The sequence below is a fragment of the Benincasa hispida genome, chromosome 11, assembly GCF_027475165.1.
Source record: "Benincasa hispida cultivar pf3 chromosome 11, pf3_genome.v1.1, whole genome shotgun sequence".
In the NCBI taxonomy this organism is placed as follows: domain Eukaryota; kingdom Viridiplantae; phylum Streptophyta; class Magnoliopsida; order Cucurbitales; family Cucurbitaceae; genus Benincasa; species Benincasa hispida.
This window is the reverse complement of record NC_143488.1, coordinates 30,942,706-30,963,552: the sequence shown is the minus strand read 5'-3', so window position 1 is coordinate 30,963,552 and position 20,847 is coordinate 30,942,706. Positions and strand designations below refer to the sequence as shown.

Here is a 20,847-nt window from a genome sequence, read left to right as displayed (position 1 = left end):
TTCGAAAAACGGATTAGAATTTGCTTCAACCTTCTTAATCCTGTCTTGGTAAAACTTGAAACACTGATGTAGTGTCGATGTAATCACACCATTCCAATGAATCCAAGGGCATCCCAATAGCAGCTTATAGGTGTTCTTTGAGTCTATCACATGAAACAATGCATCAACCTTCAGATCGCCAATAAGGAGCTCCAAGCGTAACATGCCTATCGCCCTTTAGCTGCCTTGATTGAAACCCTGAATTACTAATTTGCTATTTAATAGCTCTTCCATAAGTATACTCAACTGTTTCATAGTCGTCTTAGGCATTATATTGACGGCAAATCCATTGTCGATGAGGATTCGACCCACTCTCTGTTCTCGAATGTATCCAGATATGTACAAAAGCCTATTATGCAGTTTAGATCCCAGTGGTAGATCTTCATCTGAGAAGCCTATGGATGTGCAATATGAGACATAAGCACGTGCTGCGGAGGTTGATGACATAAGCACGTGCTGCGGAGGTTGATGCACCAGATGTGTTGGATTTTAACAGTGCCTCAATGAGGGTCGTCTTAGCTTCTTGTGGGAGTGAGAGCAGGTCGTCTATGTTGAATGGTGACGAACCCTTTGGTTCTCCTGTCGACTTTAATGGACTTGGAATGGTATCTTCTTCTTCTATGGTACTCACAGCATGACATGCAGCAGCCTCTGGCATCTTCTTTAAACCCCAATTGTAGAAGTTCTTCGGGAGAAAATCTACGCACGTCATTTGTCATCTGAGATGAGCAACATCATCGTCTCTCTCGTCAACAGCTTTGGGCCTCCAAGCCTTCTTTCTACCCTTCCTTTTTTGTGTCTTTCTCCCTCTCTTGTAGCTTCTATGAGAGCGTAGCTCTTTTTGGGTAAAGTTCAGTCTTTCCTTCTTACGGCGGGCCATAAGAATCTAACCTTTGTTATCGTCATCGTGAGCACGCTCTCCTTCATTTTGAGGATCTATAGCTTGAAGGTCCCAAACTGGGTCGAGCTCTCCCTTTCTTCATACTATATGATTGGTGCCACCACACTTGGAGTTACCGTCACCGTAGCATGGTTCGTTTGGACCACCTCGTCTAGATCCAGCTCTATTTTCCTCTCACGGGATAATTTGAGGATCAATTCCTTCAGTACAAAACATTTTTCAACTGGGTGGCTAACGATCCTGTGATACTTGCAATAGTTGGGATCATCCACTTTGCCGGCCTGTTCCGGTCGTGTACATACTGGTAGCTGGATAAGATGGTTCTCTAGTAGTTGCTCAAGCATATCCGCAACATTAGAGTTAGGGAATGGGTAGACTTTTTCTTGTCATTCTTTCAGGGTTAGGCGACATTTTTTGTCTCCTTCGTCTTTCTTTTCTATCTTCTTCTCTTTCCTTTTCGAGGAGAACTTCACGGGGTCGTATTAACAACTATTGATTCCTTTGTGGCACCTTTCTCAATTTTCTCGGTGCTCTTCACCTTCTTCTTGTCTTTATTCGATTCGTGGCTTAGGAAGTCCCTCATTCCTCTGTTGGCAATACTTAGCTCCATGTCATGAGTGCGGGTTGCCAATTCTTCAAAGGTACGGGGCTTTTCCTTGCAGGATGTAGAGGAGTACCCAGTGTATACCCTGTGTGCACCTTTCTATAGCAGATAATTCGGTGAGTCAATCTTTGCAATTCAGACTCAGAGCTCTCCATCGGTTGATATAGTCGACGACCGGCTCTCTTTTCCGTTGTTTGGCATTTGTCAGCTCCATCATGATAACGGTGCGCCTAGTATTGTAGAAGCGATTCAAGAATTCTCTTTCAAGTTGTTCACAGCTGTCAATCACCTCAGGTTCTAAGTCTGTGTACCAGTCAAAAGTATTTCCTTTGAGTGTTCTGACGAACTGTTTGACTAGTAGATCTCCCCTTATTCCCGCATTCTCGCATTTTTCTGTGAAATAGGTGATATGTTACTTTGGGTTGCCCTTTCCGTCGAATTGTTGGAACTTTGGGGGTTGGTACCCTGCACGCATTCTTATCGATCCTCTAGGTGTATGGCTTAGAATACTTGAAGGAAGTTTGAGCTGGCCCTCCATATTAAGCTCTTATGAAGGTCATGATCATGTCTTGCTATTGTTGGACCAATAAAGAGGCCATCGAGTCTGACTGTTGTCGTTGGTTTTCTTGTAGCACGGTCTTCCCCTTGTCAGTTGCTTTGACCGTGGGTGCTTGGCTTGATTTAGTAACCTTTCGAGACTGCATTTGTTCTCTCAGGCCAGCGATCTCATGGTCTCACTCCTCGACGACTTTCATCAAAAAGTTTATCTTCCTTTCCATTTCTTCCATGGCTGCTTCTGCCATCACATCTGCCACATGACAGAGATCACATTTGTCGATGAATCTCTTTTCGGTTTGCTGAAGGTGGAAATAGAGTTGTCAAACAGGGGGTTTTCCTTGATGACAACCCTCCCTTGTAGGGATTCTATCATTTGCCTCAAGATGTTGTGGGCGATAAGGGAGCTCTACTCTTACTCCTGCATGACTTCTCTTGAGCGGTTGCGGGTGATATGTCCCATGTATGAGTCGTTTGTGGAGGAAGCCTTGGATGCAATCTTCTTTGGTTCTATCTGCCTTGTTTGGATACTGAGAGAGAGATGGGAGGTAGAGATGTCCCACTGAGTGCAACTTCAGAAGTCTTGGGAGTCTTCTGCTTGTTGATGAATTCTCTGGGCTCTCTGAATGTAGGCCTGATTTGGACCCAACTTGATTCCTCTAATCCATGGGTCTGACCTTTGGGCCCAACTAGTTGGACTTGGGCTTGGTTGGTCCATGGGTCCGCCCTTTGGACCCAATTAATCGGATTTAGGCCGGTCAAATTCAGTCTATTTTTGGGCTTAGTTGGACTTTGACCAAAGTAATAATATCAAATTGGGCCAAATTAATCTTATCTGATTCAATGGTCATGATAAAACCACGTGGCGTCATCGAAATTTGTCTTCAACTTCAATTCAAGACATATGTCAACTCCGAATTGAGCCCAAATTTAATGATTTGGAATTTCGTCATTAATTTAGTAAATGACGTGGCAACTTGTGATTGGTCCAAAATTTCTCATAGATACCGTGGTAATGGTATGAGACGATGAGATAAATATTATAATTATGTCTCTTGTTTTTTTGTTTATATATTGGGAAGTTTTATTTACTTAGAAATGTTTTTAAATATGGAAAAGATAATATCATAATCAATTAAAGAAAATAATTCCAAATATCTTTTCCAAATTTCCAAAACAACTCTCTAATTAGGTTTTTATTAGGGATTGTTTTATTTATAACCATTTTCATTTTTATTATTCAATATATATATATATATATATATTGAATAAGACTTCTTCTATAATTGAGATTTGAATTTTATTTGAATTTTTTATTTTATAATGGTATTTTGGAATGATAATGAATTTGATAATAAAAGATGAAATTTGAGTTTTATTTCAATTTGGTTCTTGTGTTAATAGTTTTTCCTTTTAATGTCATTATATACATACATATAAAAATTATTTTTAAATATAGGAAAATACAAATACTAGCAAAAATATCATAGTTGTGTGATAGACCGCGATAGACAGCGATAGACCACTATCTGTGTCTATGACACATATAGATACATATCGTAGTCTATCTTTGACTATCGTGGTCTATCACAGATAGACTGTGATATTTTGCTATTATTCGTAAATAATTTTAGCAATTTTGTTATTTAAGATATATTCTTTGACTATCGTGGTCTATCACAGATAGACTGTGATATTTTGCTATTATTCGTAAATAATTTTAGCAGTTTTGTTATTTAAGATATATATATATATATATATTATACTTTTTTTATTATTATTATAGTTGAAATTAGTTTTTAAAAATTATACTATTGTTGTTCTCTTACATGTATACAGATATAAATATGTAACTTTTTTACTCTTTAAAATATTATTTAGGAAAATTAATTTTATACTAATATTTAGTTTTATTTTAAAAATCAGATAACTTTTTTAAATAAATATTTCAATATATCTATCAATGAAATAATTCTCCTTCTACTAATTTTCTACCAAAAAACTTGACGGGATCAATATAGACTGAAACTAATTCTCCTCCTACTAGCAGTATATATTCACAAATTTAAGGGAAAATAAACGTAAATGATCTAAAACATTAATCCAATAATAATACAAGAATACAAAGTTGTGGTCTCAAATTAGAGCCACCCACATTCTACTAACATTATACATAAGCACAAACTTAATATAAAAATTAAATTCCAATAGAAATTCCTTTTCAAAATATGTGGTCACGGATCCTCAAAATCTTTGTCACATATTGTTGGAATGATCCATATTGGTGGAGGCAAATTTCTATGTGCACGATCTATTGCATAGTGTTTTATCAAAGCTCTTGTCTTCTAGGTGGTATATTGTTGCATCTTGATGTCCATATAAAAAAGGAAATCCAAACAAGTGACAATTACCTGTGTAGTATATGCGATTGGGTAAACATTTGGAAAAATCTTGAGTTGACACACAAATGTATCACCGATAAACATAGCATCACCATCTAAACTCTCCACCTCTATAACTCTCATCATTCCATCTTCACATTTGGGAAAATCTTGTAGATTGTGTCTTATGAAAGCAAAGGATAAAAGGTGGAACTATCACAACCTAAGCAGGATGAATGGTTTTGAGGATGTTAATGTTCTCAACGACATTTTATATGTTTTGGATTAGTGGATGAAACTTTGGATTGTGGAAGTTGAGGATAGTTCAATTTATTAATTAAGTAGTAAACTTGACAAAAAGTCTCTTTTACAAAACACCAGAGTCCATAACTTAACGTAGTGGAACAAAATGCACATATGACCAAAATTATGAGTTTGATGGGTGGCCTCTTGAGCAATGTTCAGTCATACCACCTATGTTGTATCCTTACCTACAAAGTCTGTAAAATAGAATGAATATATAGTGTACCCATTAAGTAGCTCTCACTTAAGGTAGTGACCAAATGCACAATCACATGTTGTTAGAATAAGCATGTAATACACGGAAGCTAACAGAATCATCAAATACTACAATTACATTAATTTTAGCAACAAGTATGCAAATTCAAAGTTTCAAGCAATTGGGTTTCAGTTTTACTACATTTGTAGATTTCCTTTAAATCTTTGCAAGTTCTACGAAAATGGCTTTCAATTTCTTCAGTAGACTACCAAAAGTATATTCTCTACTAATTTTAACTTTGGATTGAGTGGTGGAACTCCAAATTGAGAGGGAATTTAGGTGTGTTGGAGAGGGTATGAGAGAAGAAATCTCAGCAAAAATTCTCTAAAAAATCAGTTGCATGTCCTTCAAATCCACTTAAATCTGAAGTCTTTTTTCAAATTAATCATGCAAAAACGGATTAATTAACCACTTGACACTACAAAAAGCATTAGCAAAGAGGGCTAGGTGGTTAATTATGAAAAATTCCACTAAAACAAGTGTATTTGGGAAAATTTCACTAAGATAATTAATTTTTAATTTTAAAAGAAAAACTAAATTAAATATAATTCAATTCAATTTTAGAAAATTGAATTTCTATTAACATTGAAATTAACTTAATTAATTAAATAATAATAATTTAATATCAAATATTAAATTAATAAAACACCTAATTCAAATATGAATCATATTCATGTAATCAATGTTTAAATATATTAAACTCTCCAGATACGTTTAATTTCAATAAATTTAAATGTTAATTATATCAAATATAATTATCCAAACCCTAAATTGAATTTAGACATTTCAAATTCATTCAATAGTCTAATCTGAGGTTTAATCTTTTATGAGCTAGTAGAGGGACCTTATGGACCTACAGAGCATGAGCTCCAACGATTTGAGATTAATTGGCTAAACTCTTTAACCGAATTAGTCAATATTTGTTAGCTACCGAGACATACCATTATAGCTCAGTATTTGCACTCTTCTCACTGTAAATACATTTATGTCCACTTGCTTTAACCATAATTAGTAAGTCAATCCTTTACAGATCATTCGTATTTACAACTAGGTCAAAATTACAGTTTTATCTTTGCAAATACGTCTTGTTCCTTAAGTCTCCACCGATCCTCTATTGAACAATTTGGTTCATAGTCCAACTAATAAACAAAATCTCCCTCTACAATGAGAGGGTGGGGCCCCATTATTCAAGACCTGGAATCAGTACTTAAGGGAATAACTTATTTGCTAACCCTAAGGTGAGCTAGTATATCGTCGAAAGTGGTTCCCAGAGCTTGAAGTTGATCATTGAAGTTGGCCACCTGAAGGTGGTCATTGGAGTATGTCGTCGGAGTTGGTAGTGGTAATCGACAACGGAGACCGATGGGTGGAACCATTAAAAACATTAGAGAGAGAGAGAATGAGAGAGAGTTGGGGTGAATTGGTAAAATAACGAACTCAACCCTACCAACATTTATAATTGGTGGCCAAACATTGAGTTTTGTAAAAAATACCAACTCAACTCAACTCTTCTTGGGTTATCAATGTCTAAAAATGTAAGTTCTGAAGACTCGGCAACCAAATGTATCTCTCCTTAGAAACTTGAGACTTAAGAAGGAAGAATTTTAAAAATTCTAGAACCAAATATATACATATATATAAAGATTTTCGAGTTTGTTTTTTTTTTTTTTTTTTTTTTTTGGTTAGAAACACTTAACTTGACTTGGTTAAAAAAAAAAAAAAAGAAAAGAAAAGATGACCAACTAATTGGCGCTTGGTTTTGAAAAAGTTCTTCAAAGAATCTCCAAGAAGTCTTCAGTCTCCATGAAATTTTCTCTCAATACTCTTGAGTTCTCATTTTTAGATCTTAGCTATATATGAAGGAGATGATGGAGAGCTAGCCTTGTGGACATTTTCAGTGGCATAGTGTGAGCTTGGGCTTAAATGGCCTTGTGGACATTTTTAGATTATAATTTATTAACCATTTGGATTAGGACTTCGGTGGTTGTGGGCTAAACTATGATTTAGGCACGGGTCCAAATACCATATGAACTACTTTGATTTTAGTTGATTGAATGACCATGATGAAGACATATATCTCAAACATTACAACTACCATAATTAGCACATCATCTCATTCTTTACAAATAATTCAATGGAGTTGCTAATATACCTATCACACATAAATGTCGAATATATGAAATGACAATAGGATAGTTAGACTTTTCAAATATGATAAAAATAATTTTGAAATGACCATATGCCACATGGCATGAAGATAGGAGTGCCACATTAACATGACGACTAAACAAGTACTCCATCACCATCTTTCGATCAAGCCTTGGAAGACTGTCCATGCCACTTTCTACGGCGATGAGACAAGATTGGAAACAGTGGGTATGTAAATTTTCAAGTTCGGTTTTTAAATTTTCGAAATTTGTGTTTGATAAATTCTTAAACTTTAGAAAGTATATCTCTCTCCCCATGTATTAAAAAAACTTTAAAAAGTATACAATATATTATAAAACTTTTAAATTTGTGTTTACTAAGTTTTTAGACATTAAGAATGTCAAATAGGTGTAATGTTTTCGACAACCAAGATGATTTTTTATTTTAGAAATTGACTAGAAATTCAAGTAATTTGTTTAACAAATGTGAAAAACATAATTAAAAATTTTAGAGAAAACAAACACAAATTAAAAAATTTTAAAAACAAAACCAATTACCAAACAAGACTTTAAGACATTTAATTAACACAACGCTGAAAGTTTTGAAATTTATTGGAAACAATTTAAAGTTTGAGAAACTTGTTTGAAACAAACATATAAATGGAATCACCAAACTTATAATTTAATTTTTATAGTAAAAGAAATTATAATTCAAACATTATATATTTATTTTTTATGCATATTTCAGGAGGAGCTTGTGGTATGGAAACTTATTCACAAATTAATTTATGTTTGCGTATTTATATTACCAATCTTTTTATTAAAATTAAATAGATGCTTCTAAGTGTGATTATTACTTGTTTAATTCAAAGTGAAATTATTTGTATGAAATCATTGTTCACGTTATTTATTAGCAACAAATTTATTAATTTGCTTAGTTAGGCCCATTTTAATAAAAAAAAATTAATTAGTTTAAAGAAGTCTCATTCACCTCTCTAGAGTTGTCATTTCTATCCAACGGTATAGTAAAAAGTTTTAATCAGTTTAGAGAATTCTCATTTACCCCTCTAAAATTGTCATTTCGATTCTACAGTATAGTAAAAAGTTTTAATTAGTTTAAAGAAACCTCATTCATTATCTCTAGAGTTGTCATATCGATCCTACCGTATATTTTTGTGAAATGCCTTACAAAAGTATTTTTAAATTGTGAATTTGTCATATAGATATCACCTTCACTGTTCCTAATTTCTATATAAGGTTTCTACATAATTTGTCTTTTTTTTCCTATAAATTAAATGAGTTATTAGAGTAAAATGCAGTTTCGATTTATGAGATTAGTAGTTCTCGATTTGGTCCGTTAAATTTCAAAACAACACCTCATATAATTATTTCATTGTTTAAACCTCAAATAAATGATAAAAGTTATTTTATTTTTATAATATACTAAAAATTTCATCTGAAGTGCACGTGATACAAAAAAAAAATACATAATGCATAATTACTTCATTTTATGTAGTATCTACTTCTCAAAATAAAAATATTAATAATAAAACCTCTGTATTTATAAAAAGAAATCTCATTTTATGAAATTGAAATTTAGAATAGGAAATTAATGCAATCCTGCATATTTTAGAATTTAATTTTAGAACAAGCTGGGAATTCGACATGTTATGTAAGATATATTTTTTCTCCATTGGTATTTTTCTTTAGAAACAAAAAATCAATCAATTTAAACCACAACAAATTTGAATTACATAGTTAAATTTCTCAATAAATTTTTTATTATTATTAATTCCACGTGACAATTTGAATTTAGAAAGAAATTACTCAAAATTTGACCTTATAAAAAAACTACTCAAATTCATGAGTAGAAAGAAATAAATATTAATCAAATAATTGCACTTCCAATATTTAATCTTCCCGCTTTTCTCCCTTTTTTTTTTTTTATAGCATGTTTTAAGAAATGTTATGTTCAAATGTTATTGAAAGGTATATTTGTTGTAGTGGTTAAATGTTTATTATTTCTAAATTTTTCGTATTAATTGTCTATTTCATCGTGAAAATCTTATTGCACATGTACTCTTCGTGAGATCGATGGTTGAAATGGAATTGAAGAACTCAAGCAACGAAACAATTATGAAGAGATATGACGAAACAATTATGAAGAGATATGTTTTTCTTATAGACCATTGGGGAGGAAATAATGCACATGTTATCTTTCTAAACTTATGAAATTTTGTAATAATTGTTGTTTTCTTTTTTTTTTTTTTCACATGCTATCATTTATTTTGTGGTTCCAAAACAACAAAATTGACATTATGGAATGATTTGGCACTGAACGAAGGTTCATACTTAGAAGACTTCATTCATTCTAAATCAATCGTTTTTGCATCAAATATAAAAGTTGACATATATGAACGTAAGCATTTTATACATGGGTATATATTTCAAAAGAAGGAAAAAGTAGTTACTTAAATTTGTTTTCTTCTTATTTCAGGAGAACTGAGCATGGACAACAATGACAAGTCCCATCTTCATTGAACCAGATTTCGTAGATTGAATAGAGCTACAAAGAAGGTATATATAATAAATCATATTGTTTAGTTTAATTGTATTATGACTTTTATATTACTAATCATAATAATTGAAAATTTATGTATATGTAGGAGACATTTCAAATTTTATGCCTCCATCTAAAAAGATGCAATAACAAAATTAGTAAGAATTAGAGATATTATTCAAGAGTCGGCTGATGAATTGGATTATTATACTATTGCTTCCAATATTGAGATAATTAATAAAGACAACCCATGGTTTGAAAAATGCAAAATTCATCATCAACATGTACACCCTAATGAAAGTGAGAATACCACGGATTGTGCCAATTGCAATGATGTTGTTCAATTCATTAGAAAATATATGTTAAAGCTATAATTTCTTATGCTCCAATGACTGCACGTGCAATAGCTTTTGAAATTGCAGAACTTATGGTTGGATGTAGTGTTTTTGAATATGTAACCGAAATTTTATAAGTACTACTAAAAAGTCAATACATGATTTTTAGTTTATATTCTCTTATAGATTGTTTATTTTTTTATATACAATTTCAGATGAGGAAGGAGAAATCTAATGTACTGTTTGGGATGTTGAGTTTAGATATGAACTCTAAATAATATACTATTATGATAACTATTTTTTTAAAATTTTTTTATTCAACAATTCTACCCATCTTTGTGTTGAATAAAGTATGGATTGTAATTTTTGTTCTTTTAAATTTTTAAAGTTTTGTCTTTCTTTCTTTCTTTCCTTATTTTTTTTTCGGGTAATGAATGACAATTAACCCACTACATTCTTGTAGGAATATAATTAAATTAAATGAAAAACAAAAGAGAAATCTAAATATTTTATTCCTAATTTTTTTTCCATGAATTCCATCGTCATGTTCTTCTTTTTCTTCTTCTTCCTATTGTTGTTCTATATTCTTACTTTGTCATGATTTTTTTAATTGAATCTTCCCCATCATCTTAGTAGCCAATGGAAGATCACTACATTTATTCAATAGTTTCACTTTCAATTATTCCAAATTTGGAGGGTCATCAGAAAAAAAATCTCTTTTTTTGTAGCCAAAAGTTGGTCGTCAAAGTTGGTCGCGTGAAAGTAGACGTTGAAGATAATTTTCACTGAAGTTAGTAGCCATGGTAACTTTCACTATCTGAAAATTTCTCTCTTAATCTATTTCATTGTGACGCCACTCCAATTTATCGCTTCTTTTATTGTTTTTTTTTTCACATCTTTATAATTAAAGGGATAGATTGTTCCATTGTTCGAGGTGGAAGAACTATTTGAAAGTCAAAAGGAACCTTCAAGGTAATAGTTTTTCTTAGCTTTGACTTGGTTAAAAAAACTTTTGAATTGGTTAAAAAATTGTAAATATGGCCTCCAAGGATAGATAGACCTATGTGCACAAATCTTAGATATATATTTAATATGCTACAATATATTTTATGACAGTGAATTAGATCAAGAGGAATGCATGTGAATTAACTGCTAAGATTTAACAATTTCATCTTTTGTAATTATCCAACCACTGAAATCAATTGTAAACTTTGTTTCATTGGGTTGTTTTTAGTTCAAAATGAGTCTTCTAAGCCAAGTAGCAAAGTGTGCATAATGCTATTTCTTTTCTCAGAAATTTTTAGTGAAAGTTACATTCCTTAGTTGTTATTAGTGCTCGGGACTTGGAAGATTTAGGTATTGCTTTGGATAATGTGCTTCCCTTTTTCTTCTCCTTTTAGATTGCGACAATGTTAAATGGAATTTTCGTTCAAGAAAACTAGTGAAGGTCGTTATTTAGACTTGGAAAGGATGTGCATCATTGTTCTTTAGGTACTTTTGGTAACTAAACATATCATAAAAGTGCAATGATTTTTTCAAATATTTGTAATTTGTTTCATTATGTTAAATGAAAAGAGTAACAGTTTCGAGCCTTTAAACTAGAAAGAATACAACATCGAATTAGCTAATATTTGTGGTTGATTACTTTTGTTAGATTGTATTGTGGAATTTAAAATTTATTTTCTTTCTCTGCATTGGTTTGAGTGGTTTTTTGCAGTTTTGATGGTGGTAAGTGAATGGGTTTTAATTGGAGTAAATCCCTTGTCAATGTGATGCCGAGTTTCCCGTCCATGTCGTCTTTGCATAAGGCCGATAGGTAACTTTTGTCTTCAAAAGCTTTTTGTGTTCTAAAAATTTTAAATAGTTTATATTGTGAAAAGATTTTTTTGCTTCTTTTTTGTTTTAGAGAAGAATAGTCGCATTACCCATCCAAAGAGGCAATTAAGGATCAATTTAGAGCATTCTTTTCCTGTATACCAACTGTTCGACAAAACTTATGTACTAAGTAAGACTACATTTGAGTTTTTGTGAGGTTAGGTATCACATGGGGGGGGGGGGGGGGGTGGTGGGTTTCTGTGCATTGTGAGGTTGAAACTCAGCGTGATGTTGAGAATATTGGAGAATGAAAAATGGATAAAATAGATAGCAAAGGGCTAAATTTATATAGAGTGGGAGTGACAAATTGAATTATCATAATTGGATAGAACAAATGTGATTAAAATATATTCTCTCATCTTTTCAATCTCATAAATCCCCCAGCATCTGCTAAGGCTTTTAAACTTTTAGATGGAATAAAAGAGGATTGATAAGTAATTGTGGTATTTAGTAATTTTTCTGTGTATTGTTTGTTTTCACTAAGTTCTTCTTGATACTAAGACTTCTGCAAAGGTTTAATCATTTTGTGTTAAAAAGTTGTTAAGTATTTGATTTTAGTTGTATGGATTAGATAAATGGAGTGGGTAAAACTTAATAGAAGAAACAATCTTTATGTCGTGTTGGCTCTAATTGTTCAAAGTACTTAGATGCCATGGAAGGGTTGGCTGAAATGAAGTTGGAGACTTTAGAAAGTCTGTTGATTTCTTGTTCTACTTTTTTATGCTTCTTTTTGTAATTTTAGTTATGCCTTGATGTAAATTTTTATGTTTATTTTGGTTATTTATTACTGAAAAGGGTTGGTATATTTCACACTTGAAGTAATTCTTAAAGTGAAGGAAATCGAACAAGTGGATTTCCATGAGCAGCGGAATGATCTTTCCAAATTTCAATCATATATGAACATTACAATTACAATCACAAACGGAAACATACGGTTATGCGAAACACAGAAATTACAACATGCAATACAAAAGTCAAGGACAAGAATCAACACACTTTTCTAGACTCATCTTCAAGCTCCTTGATCACGAACGCTCGATCACAGCAACACACAAACTCTCTTCCAACACGACTGCTACACTACACGATCACCACGCACTTGAACTAAGCGATCGCCAAGGTCACGAACACTCCGAACACCACGAACAGCCTCCACAGAACCTTGACAGTGTCGAGTTGAGTATGACACCATCAAGAAGGTTACCTTGGTATTCTCGATATGAGAATCCAGAGGGTGAGCTCTATGTGAACTTGGTTTGAGGCAGAAAAACGAAGGAACCACAATCGTATAAACAATTGAGCAAGTGAAAAATGGAACAACCTATCGTATAGATTGATGCCCAATCGTTTAGGAAAAACTAAGCCATCGTCTAGAAAAAGGTATGCGATCGTTTAACTCATCGCTTAGCTGAATGTCTATCGTGTAAGAACACTCCACGATCATTTAGCTAACTCCAAGCTGTCGCTTAGTAAATATTATTTACATGACAACTATCTGTGAGCAATTTCTCGAGAGTTGAAATCTCAACTCTTTTCTTTGCAAATCTTTTTCTTTTTTCTTACTAAAATTAGGAAAACATTTTTCCTTTTATCTCACGGTTACCATGAAAACCACCAATAACCTCCCATTCAATTGGTTATTAGAGAAAAAGAGATAATTATCCAATAATTAATATGATTAAAAATATAAATAATAACTAACTTACTATAATATATTTATAACCTATAGTTTTAATATTTCATCTCATGAAACATATAAACCATAGCTCTTTTTCTATTCCATGACACTTAATGTAAATCTCATTACATTAATCCTCCACTTGATGTATCTCATACACCATACCAATCATATCACATATAATCGAATTACCTCTTGTCAATTTGAATATTTCAAATCAACACCAAGAACTGATCCTCAACTTGAATCCATTGAGCTACCAAGGGGACCTTATGGACCTGTAGCTCAAATCTCCAATGGTACATGAATAACTGACTAAACTCTTTAGTCGTGGGATCCACCATCCGCTAATTGTCAGGCACTACACTAAAGACTAACAGCTGAACTCTCCTTACCACAGATATATTATGTGTCCATCTTAACAAAACAACAGCGTGACAACCCTTCACAGATCGTCATAAGTACAGCTCGGCTAATAACCGTTATACCTCTGTAGTCACATCTAACTCCTAAAGTACCATTGAATCCTCTAATGAACATAAGTCATAGTGGTACTATGGTTGAATCCTCTCTTCCAAAGAGAAGTTGTGGCCACTATGTTCAAGCCTCGGAATCAGCCCTCAAGGGAGCAATCTATCTACTTACCCCTGATTTGGGGAAGGAGTGAATTTCATCTTGTGTATTGAGTTCCCAGTTCCCAAATCAGACAAGTTCCCAAAAAGTTAGGCATGTTGAGTTGACAATCTGACCACTCTCACCCATACTAATCAAAGGACTGCCCACAAAGACAGGAGTTCCCAAAACACTCAGGATTGAGATCGTGTCACCTATGGTCGTTTAGGTGAGATGTAACAACTGCGTTATATATAGAGTCTAGTCATCTCATGGTCTGATCTTATACAAACTCTTTGTATAGGATACCCCCGCTCACATGTCTCCACATGAATGGTGAGGATCTACCATCTGTAGTAGTTTACAACACTTGTGAACCTCTACAAAGCGGGTCGTATCCGTAGTATCACCAGGATCAGATATCTCATCTTAATCCTTATACTACAGACCTATTTAGGTTATCATTTAAGGCATGATCCACTTGTATATCACATGTGCATGCTTAAGTTTATATAAGATAACTATGGAGCTAGCTTTGTTTATTCCATGAGTAAATGCCAGAATAAAATAACAATTATTTTATTCATAAAACAATGTGTATAATTATAAACCACGAGACTCCGGGAGAATTAGGACACCAATCCCAACATAAAGTTTATGTTCAATTTGCCTCCAATACAACACTCACAATTATTGTTCAAATGCCACTTCCAACTCATTTATTGGAGTTCACTTGAATAATTTTTGTCGTTTTATCATTCTAAATTTATCTAGTTTTTATGATATATTCAAAGTTAAATTTCTTGTCCTACCTCTTATTATACATTTTTGTCTATTAATATATTGTTTCTATGGTAACTTTGTCGATAATTAACGAACCACATATTTTTTAGATTGTTTTATGAGTCAAAATGGCAATTATATATTTTTTATATAGTTTTGACATTCAATTGTGATTTTGGGAGTCAAACTAATGTTAATTCACTTTTTATGTAGGTAGATGAAGATCAAAGATGGAAGCTCAATTTCATGATGCTATAATCCTCAAAACTTGATGAATTTTGTATTTTGTGAACCTTGTATAGTTGAAAATTACATTTGATGTATTTCTTGTATTATTGGATAATTTCTTTAGTTTCTAATGTAAATTAATTACCAAATTTCAATAATGAAAGGAAGTCATTGTATTTAATGTATACATTGTGAATTATTTCATGTGTCTATTTAACTTAAAACAAGTGCTTGTAATGTAAATGGACATAATTTCAATATTGTTTGTTATAACATAAGGTTAAAGCTATATATGATATAATAGCCTTAAAAAAAGGTTATCATATGTCAAAGAAAGCATAACATTTAGAGCAAGCTATTATATGTTAAAAGATAGCTTTGATGACTAATGTTATTGAATGTTTTCATAGGCATGTATACATGTTATATCTTCATACTCAATTGTAGCATCCATTATAGTTCTACAAAAAGGCTATAAAAAGTATCATACTTTTAGTAATATGGGCTGTTAGAACCTTCGAAAAAGGCTATGAAAGATTTTTTATAGCTTTTTCGTTAGCTATTGTATTCATTATTTCTTGTAATGGTTCCTTCTCTACTAGAAAAAGAAAAAACTTAGTTTAATTTCACTGTAATTATCTCTAATCTATTAGTATCCCCTCTTATCTATACAGGTTTGGGAAAAATTTGGTCGGAAAATGCATTCAGATTTTTTTTTTTTTAATTTTACTTCGAAGGGTATAATTTGTATATTATTTTGCATTTTGTTTAACTCTTCTTCGGAAGTAGGAAAAAAGAAGGAAAGTTATCCCTTTTTTCGTCCTTGAATTGTCACCGTCAATTTGAATGTGCATAAGTTGGTATTTCTGCACTCATTTTGATTTAAGCAAATTGGAAACTATTTAACTTGTTATGAATTTGTTGAAGAAAAAAGATATAATACATTTAAAATAGTATTTTAAACCACCACTACACTGTTTTCCTTTACCCTCTTTGTTAAGTCTAGTGTGTCTTCTATAGTGCAGGTATCCCTCAATCACCAATAACACATTATTCTTTGTATGGTTCGAATTGTTTTCTTATTAAATTGTTTTGATTTGAATAGTTTGTATTGATAGTTTTGGATAAAAAGTTGTCTATTGTCTTAGTGGTCTTATTCTCTATAATGAATATTGTTGATCGATGATTTTACGGGAGGTATCTTTATGAGTTGGTTTTGTAGTTAATCTAAACTATGAACTCGAGATTTGTGTCTGATGAGGAAAATTAATGATTCTGTCACAATAATTTACTTTAATTTCTGCATAATATTGTTGGATTTTTCTAATGTTAGAGAGTGGAAATGTCATTTGGGTTAGAAAGATTTAGTTTATTTTTTGTTTTAGATCTATGTAGTTTCAAATGTTAGTGTGGTATGTAACACTTATGTTTTAAGCTACAAGTACCAAATTTAGTAAAGAATATGTGTAAAATATTTAAAGTTTAATAATAACACTTACAAATAGTCATTATTTGGTATTACTACTCTAGATTAGGATTACTAAGGGAATTTACCGATTTTGACTTTTGTCTCGTGAGGTAACTTCATAAGATCACGAGACAAAAGATAAGAAATTGGCCCTTTTTAATTCATGTATGATGTCATGTCTCAATTTTGTCTTTCATATTAGTTCTCAACATTAAAGTAAAGTCTATGTCCCAAACTCCCATCTCCAACCTTAATATCCTATTTAGATGTTGGATTTTTGTAAGATTTGCATTCGGTCAAGGAGGAACGCTAGGCTTCAATGGAGATGCACATATCACTCAACATATTTGTGTAAGTTTAATTTTGTATTCGTTTTTGTTCTTAATGTTGGAAATTCTTAATTTTGCATTTAGATTTGAAAACGGTTGAATTGACCAAATGCCTAGTGCTAAAGGCTTCGACTTTTCTCTTAGGTATTGATCTATGTTTTCAAGAATACATCTTTAAAGTAAGTGTTTGCTTCAATCTTCTTGTTTATATTAAATAACTATGTAAACCCTTGATATTATAGGTTTCTTGAATCAAAGGTAAATATTGTGATTTCTTTATTTTTGAACTTTGGTATATGGTCTCTTTATTTGTATGCAGTTTTTTCCCCTTATATTTGTGTTTTACAATTGTAAAAAAATATTGTCACATTTGATGAATGAGTTTTGAGTTTGATAGTCGGGGACTTTCAATAATATGGACTACAGCATCATTATATAAGCATTCCAATTAAAAGCATCGGATGAAATAAATATTGATCTAGTTAAATTGTTACCAACTAATATATTGAGACTAAGTTACTATTTTTTTATACAAAAAAAAAAGATACAATAGTGGATCAGTAGTACATTCGGACATCTTCACTAGGTGGACACCTTCATAGCACCCTTATCATCTCCTTTTCATTAATGATATTCAATAAGTATAAAGAGATATGATACAAAAGCCAAATAAGCTATAGAAGAGGGCTAGAGATAAGTCCAAAGAAGGAAAAGAGTTAAGTATTATAAAAAGCATTGAGATTAATGGCAATGTACATAAGTTCATAATCTTTGAGACAATTAGCTCTGGGTAATCAGCAGCCAACGAGGGAGTTATTGGGACTAAATTGTTATTTCCATTCATTAATGATAAAAGTATTTGAGAGTACTTCCCTAAATGATTTATTTTGAGGTTTTATATCCAACGTTACACATTAAGAATAGCAACTTCGTAACTAGATGATTTATTTTGAGGTTTTTTAGTAAAAGATTGATAAGAAATGTATATATTTTACTTTTAATAAGAAATGTATCGTATTTTACTTTTATTTTAAAATTTTTAGCTTTTATTCTATATTTTAAAATATTTGAAAATTTATTTTTTAACATCACAAAACTAAAAATACTTTCCATGATTATGAGAAACTTAAATCATGAATTGATGTGTTTTTTTTAGTACGAAATTTGAATTTTCAATCCCAAGCAAAAAGGAAAAATGTATTCATGTTATGATAAAATTTGAAAACGAAATTGTATTAGGCCTTGCAATTTTCAAAAGAATATTATTTTTGTCTCTCATTTTTTTTGTTTATATATTGGGAACTTTTATTTATATAAAAATGTTTTTAAATATGGAAAAGATAATATCATAATCAATCAAAGAAACTAATTCCAAATATCTTTTGAAAATTTCCAAAACAACTCTCTAATTAGGTTTCTATTAGGGATTTTTCTAGTTATAACCATTTTCATTTTTATTATTCTATATATGTATAATAAAGTTTCTTCTATAATTGAGATTTGAATTTTATTTCAATTTTTTATTTTATAATGGTATTTTGGAATGATAATGAATTTGATAATAAAAGATGAAATTTGAATTTTATTTCAATTTGGTTCTTGTGTTAATAGTTTTTCCTTCTAATGTCATTATATACATACATATATAAAAGTTGTTTTCAAATATAGGAAAATACAATTAATAGCAAAAATATCCAGTTCATTTGTGATAAATCACAATAGACAGTGATAGACCACTATTTGTATCTATCATGACACATATAGACACATATCGTCTATCTTTGACTATCGTGGTCTATCATAGATAGAGTATGATATTTTATTATTATTTGTAAATAATTTTAGCAGTTTTGTTATTTACGATATATATATTATACTTTTTTTATTATTATTATAGCTGAAATTAGTTTTTAAAAATTATACTATCTTTGTTTTCTTACGTGTATACAGATATAAATATGTAACTTTTTTACTCTTTAAAATATTATTTAGGAAAATTCATTTTATACTAATATTTAGTTTTATTTTAAAAACCTTTCATAACTTTTTTAAATAAATATTTCAATATATCGATCAATAAAAGAATTCTCCTTCTACTAATTTTCTATCAAAAGACTTGACGGGATCAATATAGACTGAAGCTAATTCTCCTTATATTCACAAATTTAAGGGAAAATAAATGTAAATTATCTAAAACATTAATCCAATAATATTACAAGAATATAAAATTGTGGTCTCAAATTAGAGCCACCCACATTCTAGTAACATTATACATAAGCACAAACTTAATATAAAAATTATATTCCAATAGAAATTCCTTTTCAAAATATGTGGCCACGGATCCTCAAAATCTTTGTCACATATTGTTGGGATGATCCATATTGGTGGAGGCAAATTTCTATGTGCAGGATCTATTATATAGTGTTTATCAAAGCTCTTGTCTTCTAGGTGGTATATTCCTGCATCTTGATGTCCATATAAGAATGGAAATTCAAACGAGTGACAATTATCTGTGTAGTATATGCGATTGGATAAACATTTGGGAAAATCTTGAGTTGACACACAAATGGATTGGTTGTCACCGATAAACATAGCATCACCATCTAAACTCTCCACCTCTACAACTCTCATTATTCCATCTTCACATTCTTGAGTAACTTTGTAGACAACAAATTTGGAAGTCCTTGTAAACTTTAGAATCTCAATTTCGGATCATGTTTCCCACTCAAGTAAGATGAACCTACTAACTAATAAAAGCTCACGTTTTGAGGACACAACAAGATGTGCCATATCAACTTGATCACCATCATTTATATTTAAACTAAATATGACCTTCTTTAAATAAATTGAACTATCCTCAACTTTCACAATCCAAAGTTTCATCCACCAGTCCAAAATATATACAATGTCGTTGAGAACATTAACATCCTCAAAACCATTTGTCCTGCTTAGGTTGTGATAGATCCACCTTTTATCCTTTGCTTTCATGAGACACAATCTACAAAATGAACTATAGATGGCAACAATAGTGAAGTCGTGTGGATATAACGTTGGATCTTTGGTTAATATGACTTTATGTATGGAACAAGGAAAATAATCAGGTTCATCATCAATAGTAATTGGAGGAAGATGAATCACCCTCCCATTAAAAAGATTGAACAAAGTAATATCGAATGTCTCTTCAAGCATGATCAACCAACCAAAAGATGAACCACAACACCTTTTGTTGAAGGAGAATATGAAGTCTACAGGGTGAATTTCATTTTTTGTGACATCATAAAGACAATGTTGGTTCTCACTATCACTATCATAATTTGAGGGAACGATGAGCATGGGAAGTTGAGGAAAGTGAGAAGTAATTAGGGATCGTTGGTATTTGTGGCGTAATGCAATAAAATTCCAAGATTTACATACTCTACTAAATTGAAGATAATCATAGAGAGACACCATCTTATTGAGAATCACACCAAGGACATCGTATTCAAGTGTTGACCAATCTCGAGACTCTGAACCATCCATATTGTCCTCGTATTGTATCTTTTCGTTTTGTTGCATCTAATAACAAATGAAAGGAGATAACTTTTATGAACTACGCTTAATCGTAATATATTTTTCTTATCTTTATATTTGCAAGCATATTGATATTTTCTTTTAATATTATGTCACAAAAGGTAAGTAAATTTGAAGCAAATAATCAAAAAAATAATTATTATTTCCGAATGTTTCCAAAATCGTTTCTGACCATAATTAAGATGTCGGTAAATTTCTAATTTGAATAATTAATTCCTTGAAA

At 31.5% G+C, this 20,847-nt stretch overlaps 1 protein-coding gene across 1 annotated transcript; it reads right to left on the bottom strand.

Annotated features, from left to right (window-relative positions):
* Positions 1–1,409: 1,409 nt before the first annotated feature.
* LOC150032570 (putative F-box protein At1g44080) lies at positions 1,410–20,603 on the bottom strand. The gene is made up of 2 exons (XM_090306946.1): positions 19,803–20,603; positions 1,410–1,643 (listed from the first exon to the last, which is right to left on the bottom strand). Exons 1-2 carry the CDS (start codon positions 20,571–20,573, stop codon positions 1,410–1,412), a joined length of 1,005 nt encoding a protein of 334 aa, XP_090163072.1. The 5' UTR covers positions 20,574–20,603.
* Positions 20,604–20,847: the final 244 nt, after the last annotated feature.

What these genes read in the sequence shown, in the direction of transcription:
- LOC150032570 (XM_090306946.1), bottom strand. Translation starts at nt 20,573, where the DNA reads ATGGATGGTTCAGAGTCTCGAGATTGGTCAACACTTGAATACGATGTC. An exon ending in CAAAACGTGAGCTTTTATTA is followed by an intron (nt 1,644 to 19,802) that starts GTTAGTAGGTTC and finishes TATCTGCTATAG; the next exon opens with AAAGGTGCACACAGGGTATA.